General features: G+C 50.2%; 1 protein-coding gene across 1 annotated transcript in view; it reads right to left on the bottom strand.

Annotated features, from left to right (window-relative positions):
- igf2r (insulin-like growth factor 2 receptor) overlaps positions 1 to 17,069 on the bottom strand; it is a 28,827-nt gene that overhangs the window by 4,950 nt on the left and 6,808 nt on the right. The window contains exons 4-44 of the mRNA XM_070987136.1: positions 16,021 to 16,119; positions 15,219 to 15,351; positions 14,999 to 15,110; positions 14,808 to 14,916; positions 14,555 to 14,714; positions 13,567 to 13,747; positions 12,824 to 12,927; positions 12,267 to 12,431; positions 11,941 to 12,084; positions 11,676 to 11,828; positions 11,437 to 11,574; positions 11,201 to 11,351; positions 10,850 to 11,018; positions 10,635 to 10,750; positions 10,354 to 10,513; positions 10,056 to 10,232; positions 9,868 to 9,966; positions 9,650 to 9,751; positions 9,124 to 9,286; positions 8,532 to 8,705; positions 8,270 to 8,416; positions 7,942 to 8,120; positions 7,708 to 7,795; positions 7,368 to 7,577; positions 7,155 to 7,285; positions 6,732 to 6,835; positions 6,095 to 6,228; positions 5,807 to 6,006; positions 5,225 to 5,351; positions 4,999 to 5,130; positions 4,078 to 4,237; positions 3,742 to 3,850; positions 3,050 to 3,131; positions 2,833 to 2,966; positions 2,334 to 2,483; positions 2,096 to 2,254; positions 1,790 to 2,000; positions 1,517 to 1,669; positions 1,154 to 1,388; positions 718 to 854; positions 490 to 607 (exon numbers count right to left, since the gene is read on the bottom strand). Of these exons, the coding sequence (XP_070843237.1) occupies positions 490 to 607; positions 718 to 854; positions 1,154 to 1,388; positions 1,517 to 1,669; positions 1,790 to 2,000; positions 2,096 to 2,254; positions 2,334 to 2,483; positions 2,833 to 2,966; positions 3,050 to 3,131; positions 3,742 to 3,850; positions 4,078 to 4,237; positions 4,999 to 5,130; positions 5,225 to 5,351; positions 5,807 to 6,006; positions 6,095 to 6,228; positions 6,732 to 6,835; positions 7,155 to 7,285; positions 7,368 to 7,577; positions 7,708 to 7,795; positions 7,942 to 8,120; positions 8,270 to 8,416; positions 8,532 to 8,705; positions 9,124 to 9,286; positions 9,650 to 9,751; positions 9,868 to 9,966; positions 10,056 to 10,232; positions 10,354 to 10,513; positions 10,635 to 10,750; positions 10,850 to 11,018; positions 11,201 to 11,351; positions 11,437 to 11,574; positions 11,676 to 11,828; positions 11,941 to 12,084; positions 12,267 to 12,431; positions 12,824 to 12,927; positions 13,567 to 13,747; positions 14,555 to 14,714; positions 14,808 to 14,916; positions 14,999 to 15,110; positions 15,219 to 15,351; positions 16,021 to 16,119 (5,909 nt within the window). The remainder of the gene's footprint in view (positions 1 to 489; positions 608 to 717; positions 855 to 1,153; positions 1,389 to 1,516; positions 1,670 to 1,789; positions 2,001 to 2,095; positions 2,255 to 2,333; positions 2,484 to 2,832; positions 2,967 to 3,049; positions 3,132 to 3,741; positions 3,851 to 4,077; positions 4,238 to 4,998; positions 5,131 to 5,224; positions 5,352 to 5,806; positions 6,007 to 6,094; positions 6,229 to 6,731; positions 6,836 to 7,154; positions 7,286 to 7,367; positions 7,578 to 7,707; positions 7,796 to 7,941; positions 8,121 to 8,269; positions 8,417 to 8,531; positions 8,706 to 9,123; positions 9,287 to 9,649; positions 9,752 to 9,867; positions 9,967 to 10,055; positions 10,233 to 10,353; positions 10,514 to 10,634; positions 10,751 to 10,849; positions 11,019 to 11,200; positions 11,352 to 11,436; positions 11,575 to 11,675; positions 11,829 to 11,940; positions 12,085 to 12,266; positions 12,432 to 12,823; positions 12,928 to 13,566; positions 13,748 to 14,554; positions 14,715 to 14,807; positions 14,917 to 14,998; positions 15,111 to 15,218; positions 15,352 to 16,020; positions 16,120 to 17,069) is intronic.

The raw sequence follows: 17,069 nt of genomic DNA, 5'->3' as shown, positions 1-17,069 counted from the left end.
ACAAAGAGCTAAACAATGCTGCGAAACCGGCGCTTCACAAAGAGACAAACAACACATTCAGGGACATAAAGCCAGCTGTGATGCGTTCAGTAAAGAACCCTCAGAAAGCAGATTTCACAGATCGATGAGCACTTTGAGGTCATCAGCATAAACCATCCATACTGACTGCAGACAATCTGACTGACTCGTGACTTGAATGACATTAAATCTGCAGAGAGGCGACAAATGTTTTGCAACAGGCCTGAAATGACGCTGCGAGCGGACAAAGATTAACTTTAAAGACAAACCGTCCTCTGTCATTAACTGGCAGTTAGACATGCTGTGCTGGAGGGTGAACGAGTAGCGCTGCAGAGTGAGATTACAGCATCGCGTAGTAAAGAAAACAAAAGCACGAGTGCCAGCGATGCAGATTCTCAACATGTCAAAAGCTTTGTTTCATCTCTGTCTCCCCGTCTCTCGTAAGACTGAATAACAGCAGCCGTGCGTCACCTGACGAGCGCCGGGTGTCCGACGGTGGAGCCGCAGCTCAGCTGGATCACAGTCTTGGCCTTCACGCCGTGACCGCAGACATCGTCTCCAGCTGAGTAGGAGACGGAGATCTTTCCACCTGCAGAAGGAGTTTGACGCTGATGTGAAGAGCTTCCACAACATTAAACAAGAATACTGCTTTCATTATCAACAGCAGACACGCTGGAGCGCGTGCGGCCGGTGACCCACCTGCATGGCTCATTTTCTGGGTGTAGACTCGACCCAGGACCTGGACCTTTCCTGCAGCTGAGCGTCGGCACACGGTCGCTCCGTCCGGACAGCCGGGTAAACCGCCGTGGATGCCCTGGCACAGGTTGACGAAATACCTGAGGACGCAGAGACAGAAAGAATGTCAGATCTGAACATGACGGCTCGAGCGCTTCAGGCGGCCTCGCAGAAATATTCCACGTATGCGATTTATGTAAAGCAGATTACTCCTCCTCCTCCTCCTCCTCCTCTTCTTGTGTCTATTGTAAAGAGGGAAAAATGATCATGGCCACAACATTGCTTTATTTATTTGTTCGTCTCCTCTCACCTTTCTAGACTGAGGATAAAAGAAGAGCGTGGTGCATAAATATGGAAATGAGCCTCTGAGACGTGCAAACGGAGCCAAAGGCAGACTTACGAGTCTCCGCTGTGGCTGAACTTCCACGGCTCGGTGAGCGAGGACAGCGCTCGCAGGTCGAAGGTCTGGTGCTGGCTGACCAGCTTACACTCCATCTTCCTCGGGGGGCAGACGGCGCTGGTCCGCCACTGGAAGGTGGCCGAACACCCGGCTGTCTCTGAGAGCAGCTGCGGGAAGCCGTGGCCGGCAGACTGGTCGCAGGTGAACAAGATGGACGACTGGCGCTTTCCAGAGGCTGGAAGAGAGGAAGATGACCTGGATATGAGTTGGATACCTGACGCACGTAAACATGGAGGCGAAGGTCCCAGCAGCTCTTATGAATGCATCTTCGTCCTGCCTGTCTGATCACGTGCTTCATCTCACCTGCCCTGCAGAAGCCCCACTTCCTGTCCGTGTTGTAGTTGGCGGTGGTGGCGCACCACTTCCTGCCGTCTGTCCTCCCGTCTGTGGTGCACTCTGTGTACGACTTGTCCAAGAGGGTGAAGGGGAAAACGCACGCCTCGCCGCCGTCTGTCACTGGAACACAGACGGACATAAACTGCTCGTTCTCCAGTTATCCTAATCATCTCTCTACTTTCCATCATTCCTCTTTAAAGTCTGACTCCACAGCAGGTGGGACGGCGGGTGCAGACGTACCTGGTGGGCAGGGGTCTCCTCCGCCGTACTGCATCAGCACGGCCTGATCGTCGTGCTTGAAGTCCATCGTCATGGCTTTGTTGATGCCAAACGACGGCGCCGACTTCTCTGAACCAGAACCAGACACCCGGCAAACTGCGCTGCTCTTACAGTCCGGATCAGCCACTGAGCCGCAGACGTTGATGTAGTAGGTGCTCGAGCCCACCGGGACCTACACACGGAAAGTCCACTTCATTACAGAGATCTGCAGTCTGGAAACAGATTTAAGATGAAGTGATTATTCAACAGTGGCGACATGGAGCTCACCTGGACTTCACCGGAGAGGCTCGACAGGTCGAAGGTGAACTGCAGCTGGAGGTCGGTGAGCTGGCAGCCGCTGGTGTTGGTGGCGTCCGGACAGACGAGAGGCGTTGCCCATTCGAACACGTACACGCATCCCTGCAGCCTCAGCATCCGAGGAGAGCCCTGGAGAGAGACGGACAGGTCAGCACTGTTCACACATGAATCCTCAGAGACGGCGGCGTCGCTGCGAGCAGGGACTGACCAGCTCCAGGCCGCGCTGGCAGGAGAAGACGATGGTGGACGTGTAGGTCTGCGCAGGGTCGGCGGCACACCGGGTGGAGCTGCCGTAAGTGATGGACACCTCCTTCGTTACGCTGTTGATCTGAGGGCCGCTGGTGGTCCGGCCGATGTCCTTCAAGAGGCAACGACATCACCATCACCATCATCACCATCATCATCATCACCATCATCATCGTCATCGTCATACATTTTAGTCATTCAATATCGTCCCTCTTTAACTTCTTGCTATTTGACATTTTTGTTTCTTTAATCCCAAACTGATGTCTGCATAATCATTAAAGATCAGAGGAGAGTTCATTTCCTCCCTGATGTTCCAGATTCAGTAATCTGTGTTGTATTTATTTCACATTCAACGCGTTCACAGCACTGAACGTAAACATATATGTTATGTGTAGCAGGATGTAAAACTCCTTTGATATCAACAGCTGGAGCGACATCAGTGCTGGTCGCGGGGGTCTCACCACAGGAGGTCCGTCATCGGGATCCATACAGACGGCGGCTCCGGGGGGGCAGCTGACCCCGGGGACGGGGTTCAGAGGCTGACAGATGTTGATGTAGAAGTCTGGGGATTCATCATTTTGCTCCACCGCCTCGTCTGAAACAGAAACACGGCATCGGTGAACCCGGACGAACGCTGCGCCACAGAAACGACGGCTGCGCGTCGTCACGCGTCTGTACCTGCTGCCGTGTAATATCCGCTGAAGTGGATCAGAGGGGTCAGGTCGACGAGAGCACCCCCGTTCTGGACCGAACACTTCACCTGAAACATTCAAAGCAAAGTGTCCACATTATCGTCTGTCTGCAACATCTTGATTTCCCCAGTGTGGCGTCCTTTATCTTATCTTATCTTATCTTATCTTATCTTATCTTATCTTATCTTATCTTAAAACACTAAAAGCGAAGTAACGCTGCGGCTCAGAAACACGTTATTGTGATGATACACAAAGTTCTTTTCTATTGATCTTCTAAATGCATCTGAGTGATAAGAATTATTTTGGATCGATGAGTCTCCTGCAGCTCAGACTTTAAAGCTTCCTTTCTGTCCATCTGTTTATCCTTCAGGACTCTGAAGAAGCACCTGCAGACTGAAGTTCAATGTGTGCTGTGAAATTATCCATTTGGTGCCACTTTGTGAAGGAAAGCTCCATAATCAAACAGAAATAACTGTTTATGTGACGGCCATGTTTGCTGAAACGTTGGTGAGGCCGTGCGATCGTCATGTCAGAGCTCAGGTTTGACTTCACTGACTGCTGAAAACACACTCTCACGTCTCCTCTGCACACAAACGTTTCCTAAGATCTGACCTGGCTGAGCTCTGACTCCATGAAACAGGCTGATTTAACTCATCCTAGACACATGACGACACTTACCGGCTGTTCGCAGACCAGCGGCGTGTGGAAAGAGAAGAAGTGTGTGCAGGTCTCGGCGTTGGAGTAGGTGAGGACCGGCTCTGGAGGGGCTGAGCCCATGTTAGGTGGTCTACATGAACACAATGCAAACATCCAGGACATTAAGATCTACATCTGCATCTAAACTCTACAGCAGTGACAATGAGACGCCCTGACCGACGCCCTGACCGACGCCCTGACCGACGCCCTGACGCCTTTATTTACATGCTGTCGTGCTCTTTGTGCACAAAATCAGCTGCAGAAGAAACTAAAAATTAAGCCAGTGACGGAAAAGGTTCAGTGAAGACGAGGACGTACCTGCAGATGAAGGTGATGATGGTGTTGTGTTTGAGGGCGGGGTTTGCCGCGCAGGGACTTCCTCCTTCGTACGTCAGCTCCAGAACGTGATCCTTGTATGAGAGTGTGCTGCTCACCTGGCCGCCGCTCACCGCGGTGGAGGCGTCCTTGATGCACACGGCTGCAACACAAAACACACACAGGTGTGTCAGAGAGTTCACTAAAGTACCTGCAGTATTTGTACACAGCGAGTACGAGCCAAGGCGTCGGTCAGGATGAGGTCTGTGTGTTTGAAGAGCAGAGCTGAAGCTGCATCGGGGATTCTTTTTAATGTAAAAACCGTCTGAATGTGTGATTTTGGTGGACAGAGATGAGATTTAGAGAGAAAGTTTAAAAAGAGGATTAGATGCAGGTGATGTTTGCTGAGCCAACATTGATTGTTGGCTTAATGATTTTTCAACTTTTCAGAATAAGCAGATGTTGAAGGTTTCGTCAGGAGCAATCATGCCGGTCATGTCTGTCCATCACTGCGTCTTGATGCATGTCTCTAAACATCCCCATAATTCATACTGTGCAGGTCTGTGCTCCCTCTGCGCCTCCCGGCTTACTGTGCAACATCTCCCACAGTCCTGGTGAGAGACCGGTCAATAATTTGAGAAGCGGTGGACATTCAGGTCTCTCATTACCTTCCCAGCAAGCCCTCAGTGTTTCATCAACCACGAACGTTGGAGCGAGACTAAACAGTAACCAGCAGAGACGTGAATGAATCCTGAACGAATCCCTCTGTGTTATGCAATCTGCACAGCAGAGTCAGCGATGTGCACATCTGTTCATTGAAACCTGATAAAGTTTAAATCATGAAACTGAAGCAAGCTGACTCAAACAAAAAAGAAAGCTAGCGTCGATGCTAACATTAACGCCGTGCTAACGCCGTGTACGTACCGGATCCGGGGCTGCAGCCAGCGTTGCTCACGTTCCCGCAGATGTTCATGCGGAACATCTTCCTGTGCTCCTGACCCTCGTACACGGTGTAGCCTCCTTCCTTTCTCAGCGCCGTCAGATCGAACAGATGACCTGCAGGAGAGGACGTTAACGAGGTTCGTCACAGGAGAAGCAGGTTGTAATGAAAGCCTGTCATTTCTGCAGCTCTACGATCTGATTGGCTGACCTGTGGCGGGGTTGGTGACCCTGCAGTCGTCGTGTTGGGTGCTGTTCAGGGGGCAGGCAGCGGCGGTTAACCAGAGGAACGTGTACACGCAGTCCTTGATGGCGGTGATCAGAGTCGGCCGCGAGTCCTGGAAGGCAGATACAAAGAAGAACGTTGTTTGATTCAAACACACGCCTGCTCTCACTCTCTGATGCTCTGAACACAAGAACAGCAGGAAAACATGAAGAAGTCAACAAACATGAGGCCAGAGGAAGTGAACCAGGAGCTAAGAGAAGATGAGGCAGATCAGAAGAGCGGCATGGTGAAAAAACATGATGGAAAACTCCCGTCCTGTGGTTTGACTCGGATGTCTGAGCTGTATTGATGAAAAGGAGAAATATAGAAGAGGAAATTGGTGATCTGCTGATGAGTTTGAGGTTTTCTTTGCGTAACAAAGAGTTTCACTTCTCTCCTTCACTGACTTTGTCCTCATATTGCAGATTATTCTCCCATTGTTCACTCCCTCTGTCTTTGTTTCTAAAAAACATCAATAAACGTCCACTGCATTCGTCCTAATGTGCTCACAGAGTACGTGTCCCTCACCACTTTGTCTCTGTCGCACTTGAAGCGGATGATGGTGCTCCTGTTGCGGCCTCTGTCGCTGGGACAGGCCTGGCCGCTGGTGTACTGCAGCTTCAGGACAGTTTTGTCCCACGTGAGACCAGACTCCACCTGCCCCAGGCTCACATACTTGTCTCCAACCTTCAGACAGGACGCTGCACTGGACGGACACTTCCACGAACCTGTGGACGGCGAGCAGAGGCTCAGCTGTGGACTCTCTAAAGACAGTTCACGTTGGACGCTGCGGTATGTCTCTATGAGCAAACCCACCTCCCTGCTGCACCAGCGACCTGCAGACGTTGATGTAAAACTGTTTGGTCGTGTTGTCTGTGGACGCCTCCACCAGCCAGTTTCTGGAGTCCAGCGCCAGAGGAGAGAGGTCGTACGAGTGGCCCTGTCCATCGCTGAGGACACAGCAGACAAAAGAGAGAAGACTCATCTGTGTTCAAGGTCTGTGCAGCTCATTTCTGTCAGTGTTGTCTGGTCAGATACCAGCAGAGAACAACATCTAAAAAACTGATTTATGACTCAACAATAAGCCTTTTCTAAGCGTCTGCAATCACTCGAGGAGAAACAACTTCAAATCAAATCTGGGAAACGTTTATTCTGGCAGAATGCTGCACATTCTGCTCCTGTATGTCTTTCATTAACAGAGGGATCCTTGAAAAATTCCCATTTAAGATTGAAAGAGAAAGAGAAAGAGGAACTCTGAGGCCTCCAATTACAACAAAGCTGTCCAGAAATACACATCAGGTATTGAATTTATTCACTGAAAGCTGAAAATCTTTTTCCACATTGAAAAAGAAACCGTGTCTTTGTCCTGTTAGCTGAACAGTGGATGAGAAGCGTGCATTAAAAAACAGAGGAAGAGGAGGATGACATGTGGGGGGTGGAGGAGGGTCGTTACTTGTAGGAGCAGCTGGAGGTTTTGACTGGGATGCAGGCCAGAGCGGTGGGCCAGCTGAACAGGTAGGTGCAGTCTGGAGTCTCCTTGATAAACTCTGGAACTCCCTGATCGAGTGAAGCAACACGACACACAGTCAGCCGCCGTCACTCATGGCTCGTTCATAGATTTAATTCAACAACTGCAGTCACCAGAATCATCCCCAGCAGCTCCACAAACACTGCAAAGACTGTGACACTCAGGCAGCTTTGCAGCATCTGTCTGATGCGTTCGAGGGAAACAAACTACAAAAATCAAACTTTTGGAACAAATTTCCCTCAAGGTTAAATGTTGCACAGGCTAATTAGATTTTTTTCAGTCTGAGCCCATTAAAGGCCAGTAAGAGCTGCAGGATCAGCTGCTTGTCTGCGTTTGTGTGGAACTCACAGGTTTCCTGTCGGGGTGGCAGGAGAAGTAGATCTCTGTGGATCTGTTGTAGATCCTGTGGCAGGTCTCTCCATCAGTGTAGTTCAGGATGAGCTGATCGCCCACATAGCTCAGAGCGTGGTTTGCCATCCCTGCACACAGATTCACACGTACAGAGTTTAATCGAACGTCAGAGTGTTCAGGCGGTCTTGGTCTGCTGTCGCAGCTCCGTACCTCCGATCTTCTGGTTGCTTCCGTCCACCTGGCAGGAGGCGACGGCGCCGGCGTCGGCGCCTTTGTGGGTGCAGATGCCTCTCTGCAGCCCGTCGCAGACCGACAGGTGGTAGATGTACTTATCGCTTCTCACGGGGTAATCTTTACCCTTCAGAGAGCTCAGGTCGAACTCGTAGCCGCTCCTGGGGTCACGAACCCGACAGTCAGTACCTGGGAGGACGAGTTTGGACGATGAGTCTTGTCCCTCCTTCGTCGTGGTTTAATAAATGTAGGTGATGAAGTGAGATTTTCATAAAGGCCTCAGTGACTGGCCTCCACAGCGTCACACACACAGTCTTACCTTTAGACTTCCTGATGGGACAGGCCTCAGACGTCCTCCAGATGAACACATACTCACAGCCGTCCTTACGTTCGAACATGGGGGAGCCCTGGAAACCAGAGACACACAAAGACATTTCAGTGTGATCCAGGTTGTTCGTCACACGAGTGACTGGATGAGCCGTGCTGCTCATCGTGTTAGAAAGCTCCGGTGGAGACGCTGCTGGTCCCACTGGGAGGCGGCTGTAACACTCACAGGGTTGTCATCGCACTGGAGGATGATGCGTGTGGAGTGGTGGGACGTGGAACCGCACCGGTCTCCGTTCTGGTACACGATGCTGATGGAGCCGTTCTCCGCCGCCTGAGGGCTGGACTGGACGTATCCCAGGTTGTAACTCTTTCCACCAATCAGACCACAAGCGCCCAAAGGACCCACTGGAGAGAAGAAGAAGAAGAAGAAAATGCTGAACTACAGTCTGACAGGAAGAATGAAATACTGAACGATTCCCCTTGGACTTTAAAAATCAGGTCATCAGGTGAAGGTGCAGGTGGACCGGGTGAAGACCACAGCCGAGCACACTGACCGGGACAGTCCTTCAGAGGAGGGAGGGGCTTGCAGATGTTGATGTAAAAGGTGCCTGACTTGACCCCCTCTGGATCGATGGCGATCCAGGGGCTGTCGTCCGCATTCCGGATCAGGTGACTCAGGTCGTATTCGTTACCGTGAGAATCTGCAGGTGAGATGAGCGTGAGGCTAACAAAACAACCAGTCCTGTTTAACAAACGTCTTCACTGTCCTGCACAAAAGACAGCCAGGCCATCTGCTCGGTGTGTGTGCGTTCATACCGATGATCTGGCAGTCGACCGGCGCCGGCACGCAGGCCAGAGCGGTGGAGAACTCAAAGAAGACGTCGTGGACCACGTGGTCGGAAGAACTCAGCTCCTCTCGCAGGACTTTCAACGATCCGGGGTGAGAGTTTGGATCGCACACGAAATTAATAATGAAGGTGTCCAAAGGAGCTGGTGAGGAAGGAGACAGAAAATGTCATGAAAGTTCATTTTTAGTACTCTGACATCGGTGTTTAAATCCTCGGAGCTCGGTTTGGGCAGCAGCTTTGCGTGTCAGTGCCGTTAAGCAGCTGGAGGCCGACGCTGACGTTCGCTCTGTGATCTGAGCACAAACCACAAAGCTCTGCACACGGATAAATCATTTATTTCTCCTTTAAAGAGGCGACATTTCAGCCTGTACGATCCTCCTCAGGCTACGTTACTCATAACTCAGTACGGTAACAGACAGATTACAGGACAACCCTTTGCTTCAAGTTCTTTTACTACTACTGAGGAGGCACAGCCGGCCCCCACACGCCTGAAATCCTTCATGGTTTTATCAGTACGGGACGATTTGTGAACATAAATCAGGATTACACATCTCGGGTACCTTTGGGATCGTCCTGCCGTCCCTTATATGTTAGCTGGAGCAGGCCGTCGGTGGAGTACTTGAGGGTCTTCTCCACCCCCACTGGGCTCAAGGGATGGCCGTCCTCCAGCTCACAGCCAGCCATGCCCTGTCCACACTCTGCCACGTCTGTGCAGATGTTCACCTGCAGGGTGGCACGAACGAGGGATCAGACGAGCAAATGTGAAATTTGGTTTGAATTCTTGTGTTATGACCAAAAACGTGTTGTGTAGGTCACATTGACCTTTGACCTTTGACCAGAAATCAGTTCACCCTTGAGTCCAAGTCCAAATTTAAAGGATGAATGATGATTTTCAGACTGTTATGAGGCGTCATGTTCATAAACTGCAAATATTTGTTTTGCCTCCCATCACAATAAACATGATGTACAAAAATTTAAAGATGTCAACTCGTGCTCTGTTGACTGTTGGCTGCTTCACATATGCACTCAAACGGCGCATGAGACATCGCCCTCTGCTGGCAGAACACCGCCAACGCGTCGTCTTACCAGGAAGTTTTTCCCATTCGCGCTGGTCTTGTATCCGTTCTTAGAGGCCAGAACCTGGAGGTTGAACTCAAAGCCGGTGTTTGGGTCGACCACAGCACAGCTCTGAGGCACAAAAACGTCATCTCAGCCTTTACATTTCCAAATAACGTACTGATGTAATCGTCTTATCGGTGAGCAGAAAGGAGCTGAAGAGACGACAGCGTTGGAGGTGAACTCACGTTGTTCTTGGTGGTGGTGGTGATGGCGCACGCCGCCCTGGTCTCCCACCTGAAGTTGGCAGTGCAGTTCTGGTACATCAGGAACCACGGGCTCATTGACTGCACAGCGAGAAAATAAACATCTCAGACACGTGAAAAACATCCGGCGCCAACAGGAAGCGCTCCACGTCATTGCACGCCACGCTCACCTGAGAGCCTCTGGAGCAGACCAGGTGGATGCGCGTCGTGTAGGTGAGCTTCTGGCCGTCCGATATGCATTCAGAGCCGTCTGTGAACTCCAGCAGCAGTCGGTCCCGACCCTCGATGATCGGCCCCCGCTTGGAGATGCCCATGTTTTTGACCGACACGACCTCCTTTGGAGAGCCCTGAGGACGGAGAGGAGGACACAGTACAGCCGTCAATCAGTGGTGGAAGCTCGTTTGAATACTCAGGAGAAGGACTCAGGTCCTCTGAGTTTGAGTTTTTAAGTTTGTAGCTGGGACAGACCTGCTCGTATATGTACTTCATCTGGCAGACGGACGCGTGTTGGTCGCAGCCTGGGACAGCGACGATTGGCCGACAGACGTTGATGTAATACTTCCTCGTGTCCGTGGTCTCAGACAAATCCATGGCCTGCCAGTTGGTACTGGAGGTGGAGCGCGACAAGCTGGAGGCAGAAGAAGGCGAAGAGGAGGTGAGGAGGAAGAGGGGTGTTAAGAAGAAGAGTGTTTTTGTTTTACATCTTGATGAATTCACTGAGCGTGGAACAACAGGTTTCCATGCATCACCTGGATAAGTCGTACTGGTCGAGGGTATCGGGGTCAGTCACCAAACACTCGTGAGGCCTCTCAGGACATGCGTAGGATGTGTACCAGCGGAAGTTGTAGGTGAAGTTGTCCTCAGTCTGGATTCATAAAATGAGATTAAACAGTAAAGATGAAGACAGCACCAACAGCAGGAAGACACCCTAAACACTGAGAGGACACGGGCAGGGAGGGGTCACCTGGAATTCAGGCTTTCCAGCTCCAGCTTCTGGGTCGCAGAGGAAGGAGATGAGCGTGGATCTGAGCGTCTGCTGCTTGTTGTTGTAATGGGAGCCGTTCCTGTAGGTCAGCTGGATCAGGCCGTTGTAGTACGACAGGCGGGAGTTTGCTTCCCCGAGACTCCAAGAGCTGAAGAAACATAATAAGAGCCGAGTCAGCGCGTCATCTGTGCAGCTGGGCTCACTTTGCCTTCCAGATTTCTATCAACTGTTTGATGAACATGTTGAAAAAAGGACACTGGTGCACAATTAAAGACTGAATCCTATGAAGTCCTTGAACTTCACAGCACACAGACGGCTCGTCCGTCTTACCTCTTTTCCACCTGACACGCTCCGGCCTTCTCAGGACAGCTGGCGGCTTTGACGGGGCCGCAGACGTTGATGTAGTAGTCGTAGCTGCCGCTGGTCAGGTTGTAGAAGCCGCCGTCGGCTTTCTTGAGAGGCGACAGGTCGAAGGAGAGTTCTGTGGAGCGACAGAGGACAGTGAGAGGAGGACTGTCAGCGTTCGTCTGATGGGATGAACGCAGCGCGCCGTGTTTACGTCGTACCGGCCTGAGGGTCCTCCACCTTGCAGTCGTCTCCCTGCGTCTTGGAGAGGACGCAGGCGGCAGCGGTGTACCACTCCAACTCGTACACACATCCGTCAGAGGAAACTCTGCGAAGGACGGGGGCGCTCCTCAGATCTCCTGCAAGACCAGAAGGAGAAAAGGAGGAGTAGCAACGAACAACATCACAACAGCTGAGAGAGAAAACGATGAAGAGAAATGCTTTCATGTGTTCAGCCCACCTGGCTGGCACTTGAGGGTCAGCATGGTTTTAATCCTCATCTTGTCGTTGCAGAAATGTCCGTCGGTGTACACCAGCCTGATGTCATTTCCTATTTCAGCCTTATGAGGAGCTGAGAGGAAGCTGCCCAGACTGATGGCCTTGTGATCCTTATCTGAAACAGACAGTCAGCAAACGTCGCGGTCATGTTCGCTGCAGTGCAGGAAGGTGTTGCTCAGGTGTGGCTCAACGATGCTGCTTCGGCCTACAGAAACCCACACTCTTACCCACGGCACAGATGGAGGCGTTGGGCGGGCAGCCGGCTGCACCTCCCGACTGGATGACTTTGTGACAGACATTCAGGTAGAAGCGCGAGCCCGACTTCGGAGACTGATCGTCCACTGCCTCCCAGTTCCCGACGTCATCTGAGCCTGAAGCGAGACGCAGTGAAAATGGCCACAGCTGTTTGCTTTGTCAACACAAATACTGAGCGTTTATCAGGAAGCATCTCCCTCTGCAGAGTTAACACGTTTAAGACAAACCTCATTCAGAGTGGACTGGTGATTTTGACATTACCTGCGCTGCTCAGTGATTTTAATCCCCTTAAACTCACCAGGGAACCTCGTGAGGGGTGAAAGGTCATAGTGCTTGTTGCCGTCTCTGGTTCGACACAGCTGATCCTCCTTCTCCTTGACGCAGGCGAAGGCCGTCTCCCAGTCAAAGTAGTAAGTGCAGTCTGTCTCGCCGGTGAAAACGGGAGCCCCTCGCCCGCCGTTAGCTGCAGAAAACACGGCGAAGCGTCAAATAAGCTCAGGCCTGAGTCCACCTGTCCAACAACTTGGTATAAATGGAACAATATGGAATTAATACAAGTAATTTAAAACCATTTGTTGCACATTAGAAGAAAAACTGCACAGGAAGAGCATTTTTTCTTATATTGACCTTAAAAATGTTGGTTTCATTAAGTTAAATGAGTGATGAGACACTGAATCATGTACAGCACAAACTGTGTGCAGGATTCACAGCAGAAAGACGATCATAAAGACAGATAACCAGTTCAGTCTCAGCCTGCTTTAACGCCTGCCACGGTGCAATTCTCCACGCCACCACTGGATGGCAGCAGAGCGACAGACAGAAGAGTTCAAGCTAAAACAAAGTGTTTCGTCTCACATGCAGTCTTGTTGCACTCAAAGTTGATCATGGTCATTCTCTGGAAGCCGCTGGAGCATCTGGCGCCATCTGGGTAGATGAGAGTCAGATCTCCATCTGAATACCTGTGGACGAAAGACGAGAGTGGGAGAATAGAGGACGTCTGAAATATCAGGAAAACTCAACCATGTGCTTCCTAAAAACTGGAGGAATCATTTTATAAAAGTCACATGAAGGTTGATTCAGCAGGAGCTCGTGTGCTAAATTCATCAGATGGCATTTTTCTCTTTTGTTCGTGGACTTCATGACCAACAGACAGACGACGAGATAACGACCAAACAGAAAGTTCTGGATGCTGCACAAAGAGGAGGGTTGAACTTTGTGAAGCTCAACGGTGAGTTAAAGTTCAGGTTTCAGCATCAGCAGGTTCACAGTTTAACAGCGTCATCAATTAGTTTTCATTCATAAAACCTCTGATCTTTAATAACTCTGACATAAAAAAGAACCAAAGAGTCACTTAATAAACATAACAGGAAGCTTTGTGTCTCCTCTTCCCTCTGTCATAAAACCACTGAAATGTTGAACTGTGACTTGATAAAATACAGTTTAACTTCAGCGTGAGCAGATGTTAATCGAAAATCCAGTGACCTGACGAACACGGCCATGCTAACATTAGCTTTCGCTCACATGCGGCGTCCAACGAGTGCAAAGTTTACAGAGACATTTACAGGTTGACAAACAGTTCGACATCGGTCACACGTTACCGTAGCGTCTGGTTCTGGTATTTTCCGGCCACCTTCTTCATGTCTGCGGACTTCTTCACCTGACAGGACGACACGAACTGGTCGTCGCCGCATTCTTTGGTGGGAAGCTCTCCACACACGTTCAGGTAGTAGATGTAGCTTTCATCGTCACCGGGACCAGAGTGAGCACTGTACGAGTAACCTGAAGACACACACACACACCGACACACACCCGTCATCGTCATCGTCATCAGACTGTATGTAGAATGTGGAACAACTCCTTTGAAGATGACGACTGAGGGAGAATTTAATGAAATTATCAGCATCTGACATTACACGCACGCACGCACGCACGCACGCACGCACGCACGCACGCAGTGGAAAAGGCTTCTTCGGGCTGACACAAAGCAGGAAGGTCAGCACAGTTTACTCATCGAGCTACTTCCTCTAACTGTACGTATAAAAAGCAGCACGATGAGCCGATGACTCAGGAGGGTTAAATATGTCAGAGTGCGTAATAAAAGAGAGGGAACGGCCGAGCGTTGAGGAGCAGCGACGAAGAGGCTGCTTCTTTTAATGAACACATGAATAAATAAACTGGCTTAATCATGTAAACACACTAATAACAGGTTTGTGTCCTGATCTGAAACTTCCGTCTTCTCGTCTCTTAAAATGTTGTATTTTTCTGGATTTTATGTGTTCCATGTGATCTGTTTTTATGTCTTTATGTCTTTTCTATGAGCTGCTCTCACTCGGTGCATGTGATCTCTGTTGTAAAACACTTTGAGCTGCTGTTCCTGTTCAGAGCTGTGCAAATTAAGTTTATTATCATTAAAGTGTTTGAATTTTCATGTTGTGACATATTCCTGCAGCCTTGCTATAAAAAGGAAATGACGGCTTCAAAATAAAAGGGTCAAATTAGTGTTTTTGGGACAGACGGGGGTACGGGTGGGGGGCTCGTTTCGCGGGCTGGACTGGGCCTGTGATCCCCGGTTGAAGAAGTGCTTACCGGTGGCTGTGAGAGGCGTCAGGTCGATGGACAGGTCGTGCTGCTCGCTGGTCAGTTTGCAGGTGTGGCTCTCCAGATAGTCTCTGTGACACGCGTACTCTGTCACCCAGTCCACCTCATAACGACAGTTCAGCCCCGCCGTCATCTTCGGAGTGCTGCCCTGAGAAAGCCAACGGCAGGAGAAAAGCATGAAAACCAAACAAAACCACTGATGGTGGATGCGTAGGTGTGTGTTTACGAGTGTGTGACCTACCGAATGTCTGCTTGACGGACAGATGAGTGTGATGGTGACGGCAGGATTGTGTCCGTTGCAGATTTCTGGAGGAGACGAACCGGCGCTGACTTCATACTGTAACCTCAGCCTGGAGAGACGAGACACACGTCATACGAATCTAACAGAGGACAGAAAGAGTTGATCCTGCTGTCCACGAAGGAGGGACGAACCTGTCGCTGGACAGCAGCTCCAGCTGTTTGGAGGGAGAGCCCATGTTGAAGGAGCCTTGACTGGTGACCAGACAGGCTGCAGAGCCCTCGGCACAGGATTTACCTGGGAGGTCTGAGAGAGGATGAGGAAGGTGAACGTGACAGGAAATCACCAAAAACACGCAGCACAGCAGCAAAGCATGACGCCGAAGCTTCAGCTGCAGATCGCTCCGCTACTCACTGAGGCTTCGGCAGAGGTTGATGTAGAAGTCGATGCTGTCGTCGCCGTCGTCCACCAGGTAGCCGTCGCTCACTTTGATCAGAGGGTTCAGGTCGTGCTTCTTGCCGTCCGAGTCGAAGGCGTAGCAGGGCACCTGGAGGGAGGACGAGAGGTTTGAGGATTCATCGTGTCACAGATCACAGATCAGAGATCAGAGATCACAGATCACAGATCACAGATCACAGATCAGAGATCACAGATCACAGATCAGAGATCAGAGATCACAGATCACAGATCACAGATCAGAGATCACAGATCACAGATCAGAGATCACAGATCACAGATCAGAGGCACCGCACAGTTTAAATCTGCCAGGAATGTTTAAGGATACAAGAAACTTTAAAACCATCAGAGAATTAGAGGTTATTTAAGGACAAGCAGACTCCTCTTACTGGACTTTAATGAAGCAATTTAATCAAAACTATTTCACAGAAGCAATTTGCTGATAAACAAATGAGCAGAAATGTTCCAGAATGATTTTTCTGGTGTGATTTTCCCGACACAGACGGCCGTGCTGCTCTTCAACACGTATCTGTGGCTAACAGAGCAAATCTGATTCATCTCACACATTCTTTCAGTCATTTCACGCTCAGCTCACTTTGACGACATGTGACACGTCCTCCAGCTCGTGGACACATGCTGACAGGAAGACCACCTTCAGCGCCTCTCATTGTTTCTTATGTCACACCTTCACAGCATCAGTTGCCCCCTCCCTGCCCCCCCACAGCTGAAACCACCGCCCGTCAGTTGTTCCACCACGTACCTCTTTGTGTGGCTTGAAGCGATCGTTCCTGCAGGCGGCGTAGGTCCTCCACTCGAAGTAATGCACGCACTGAGACACGGCGACAAACTCCGGGGTTCCCTGCAGCACACGGACACGGGAACATGAATAACCAACATACGAAGGAAAAGTGAAATTCATATAATTGCTGAACTTGAGTGGAAACAGTGAGCTGCTGCTGGAGAGGCTGAAGGTTCAGCGCTCATTCAAGAGCAGAGCTTTGCATTCCTGCTCTTCATCCGGCATGCTGCTACGCCGCTTCTGCGATTTCAAGTGTTGTGAGAGAACTTTTTGGCTGAAGGCTACGAAGGAACGACAATTATAAATAGCACAAACAAAAACACTGGCGTTGACCAGAGCACGGCGAAGGTTTTACACTTCATTTGTCCTCATGTGATGCACATTTCTACCAGTGGTTTCACTCTATTCCTCTGATCTGCAGGCAAGAAGAAGAAGACGACGAAGAAGAAGAAGAAGAAGAAGAAGAAGAAGAAGAAGAAGAAGAGTGCTGGCTAATGAACGTGCAGCTTTCAGTCCTTTCAGAACAATCGTCTCTGCATGAGGAAGCAGACGTATTCAGCACATCGAGGTTAATGCAAACAGAAAGCTGACAGATTCATTTCCAGCCAAATAAACTTTATTAGCAAACCAAACTGAAATTTGAGGCTTCTAGATGTCAAAACCAGGTCAAAGTTAAACTTCAGCATCTCTGAATGTCTGCGAGCAAACACTAAAACACATCGCAGCAGCAGCTTTTCAGCATGAACTGTGTAAAAAGCCACTTTCATTTCTCCCCCTCACACTCTGTAAACCATCATCTTCTGCTTCTACAGAAACATCATCGTGACTCGACAGGAAATGACACGTTGGCGTCAGCCCATCACGCAGCCCCCCCGAAACCTCAGACCAACAGGGCTGAGTCCACAGAGCAGCTGACTGTCATTGTCCTCAGTGTCCTGCATCTCGTCCACTCAGACTCACTTCCTTTAATCGCAAACTTTAATTTCTTCTCACTGAAACGTGACTCAGAT

This window comes from Chaetodon trifascialis, chromosome 19 (assembly GCF_039877785.1).
Source record: "Chaetodon trifascialis isolate fChaTrf1 chromosome 19, fChaTrf1.hap1, whole genome shotgun sequence".
NCBI classification, from domain to species: Eukaryota; Metazoa; Chordata; class Actinopteri; order Chaetodontiformes; family Chaetodontidae; genus Chaetodon; species Chaetodon trifascialis.
This window is presented reverse-complemented; position numbering and strand designations above follow the sequence as displayed.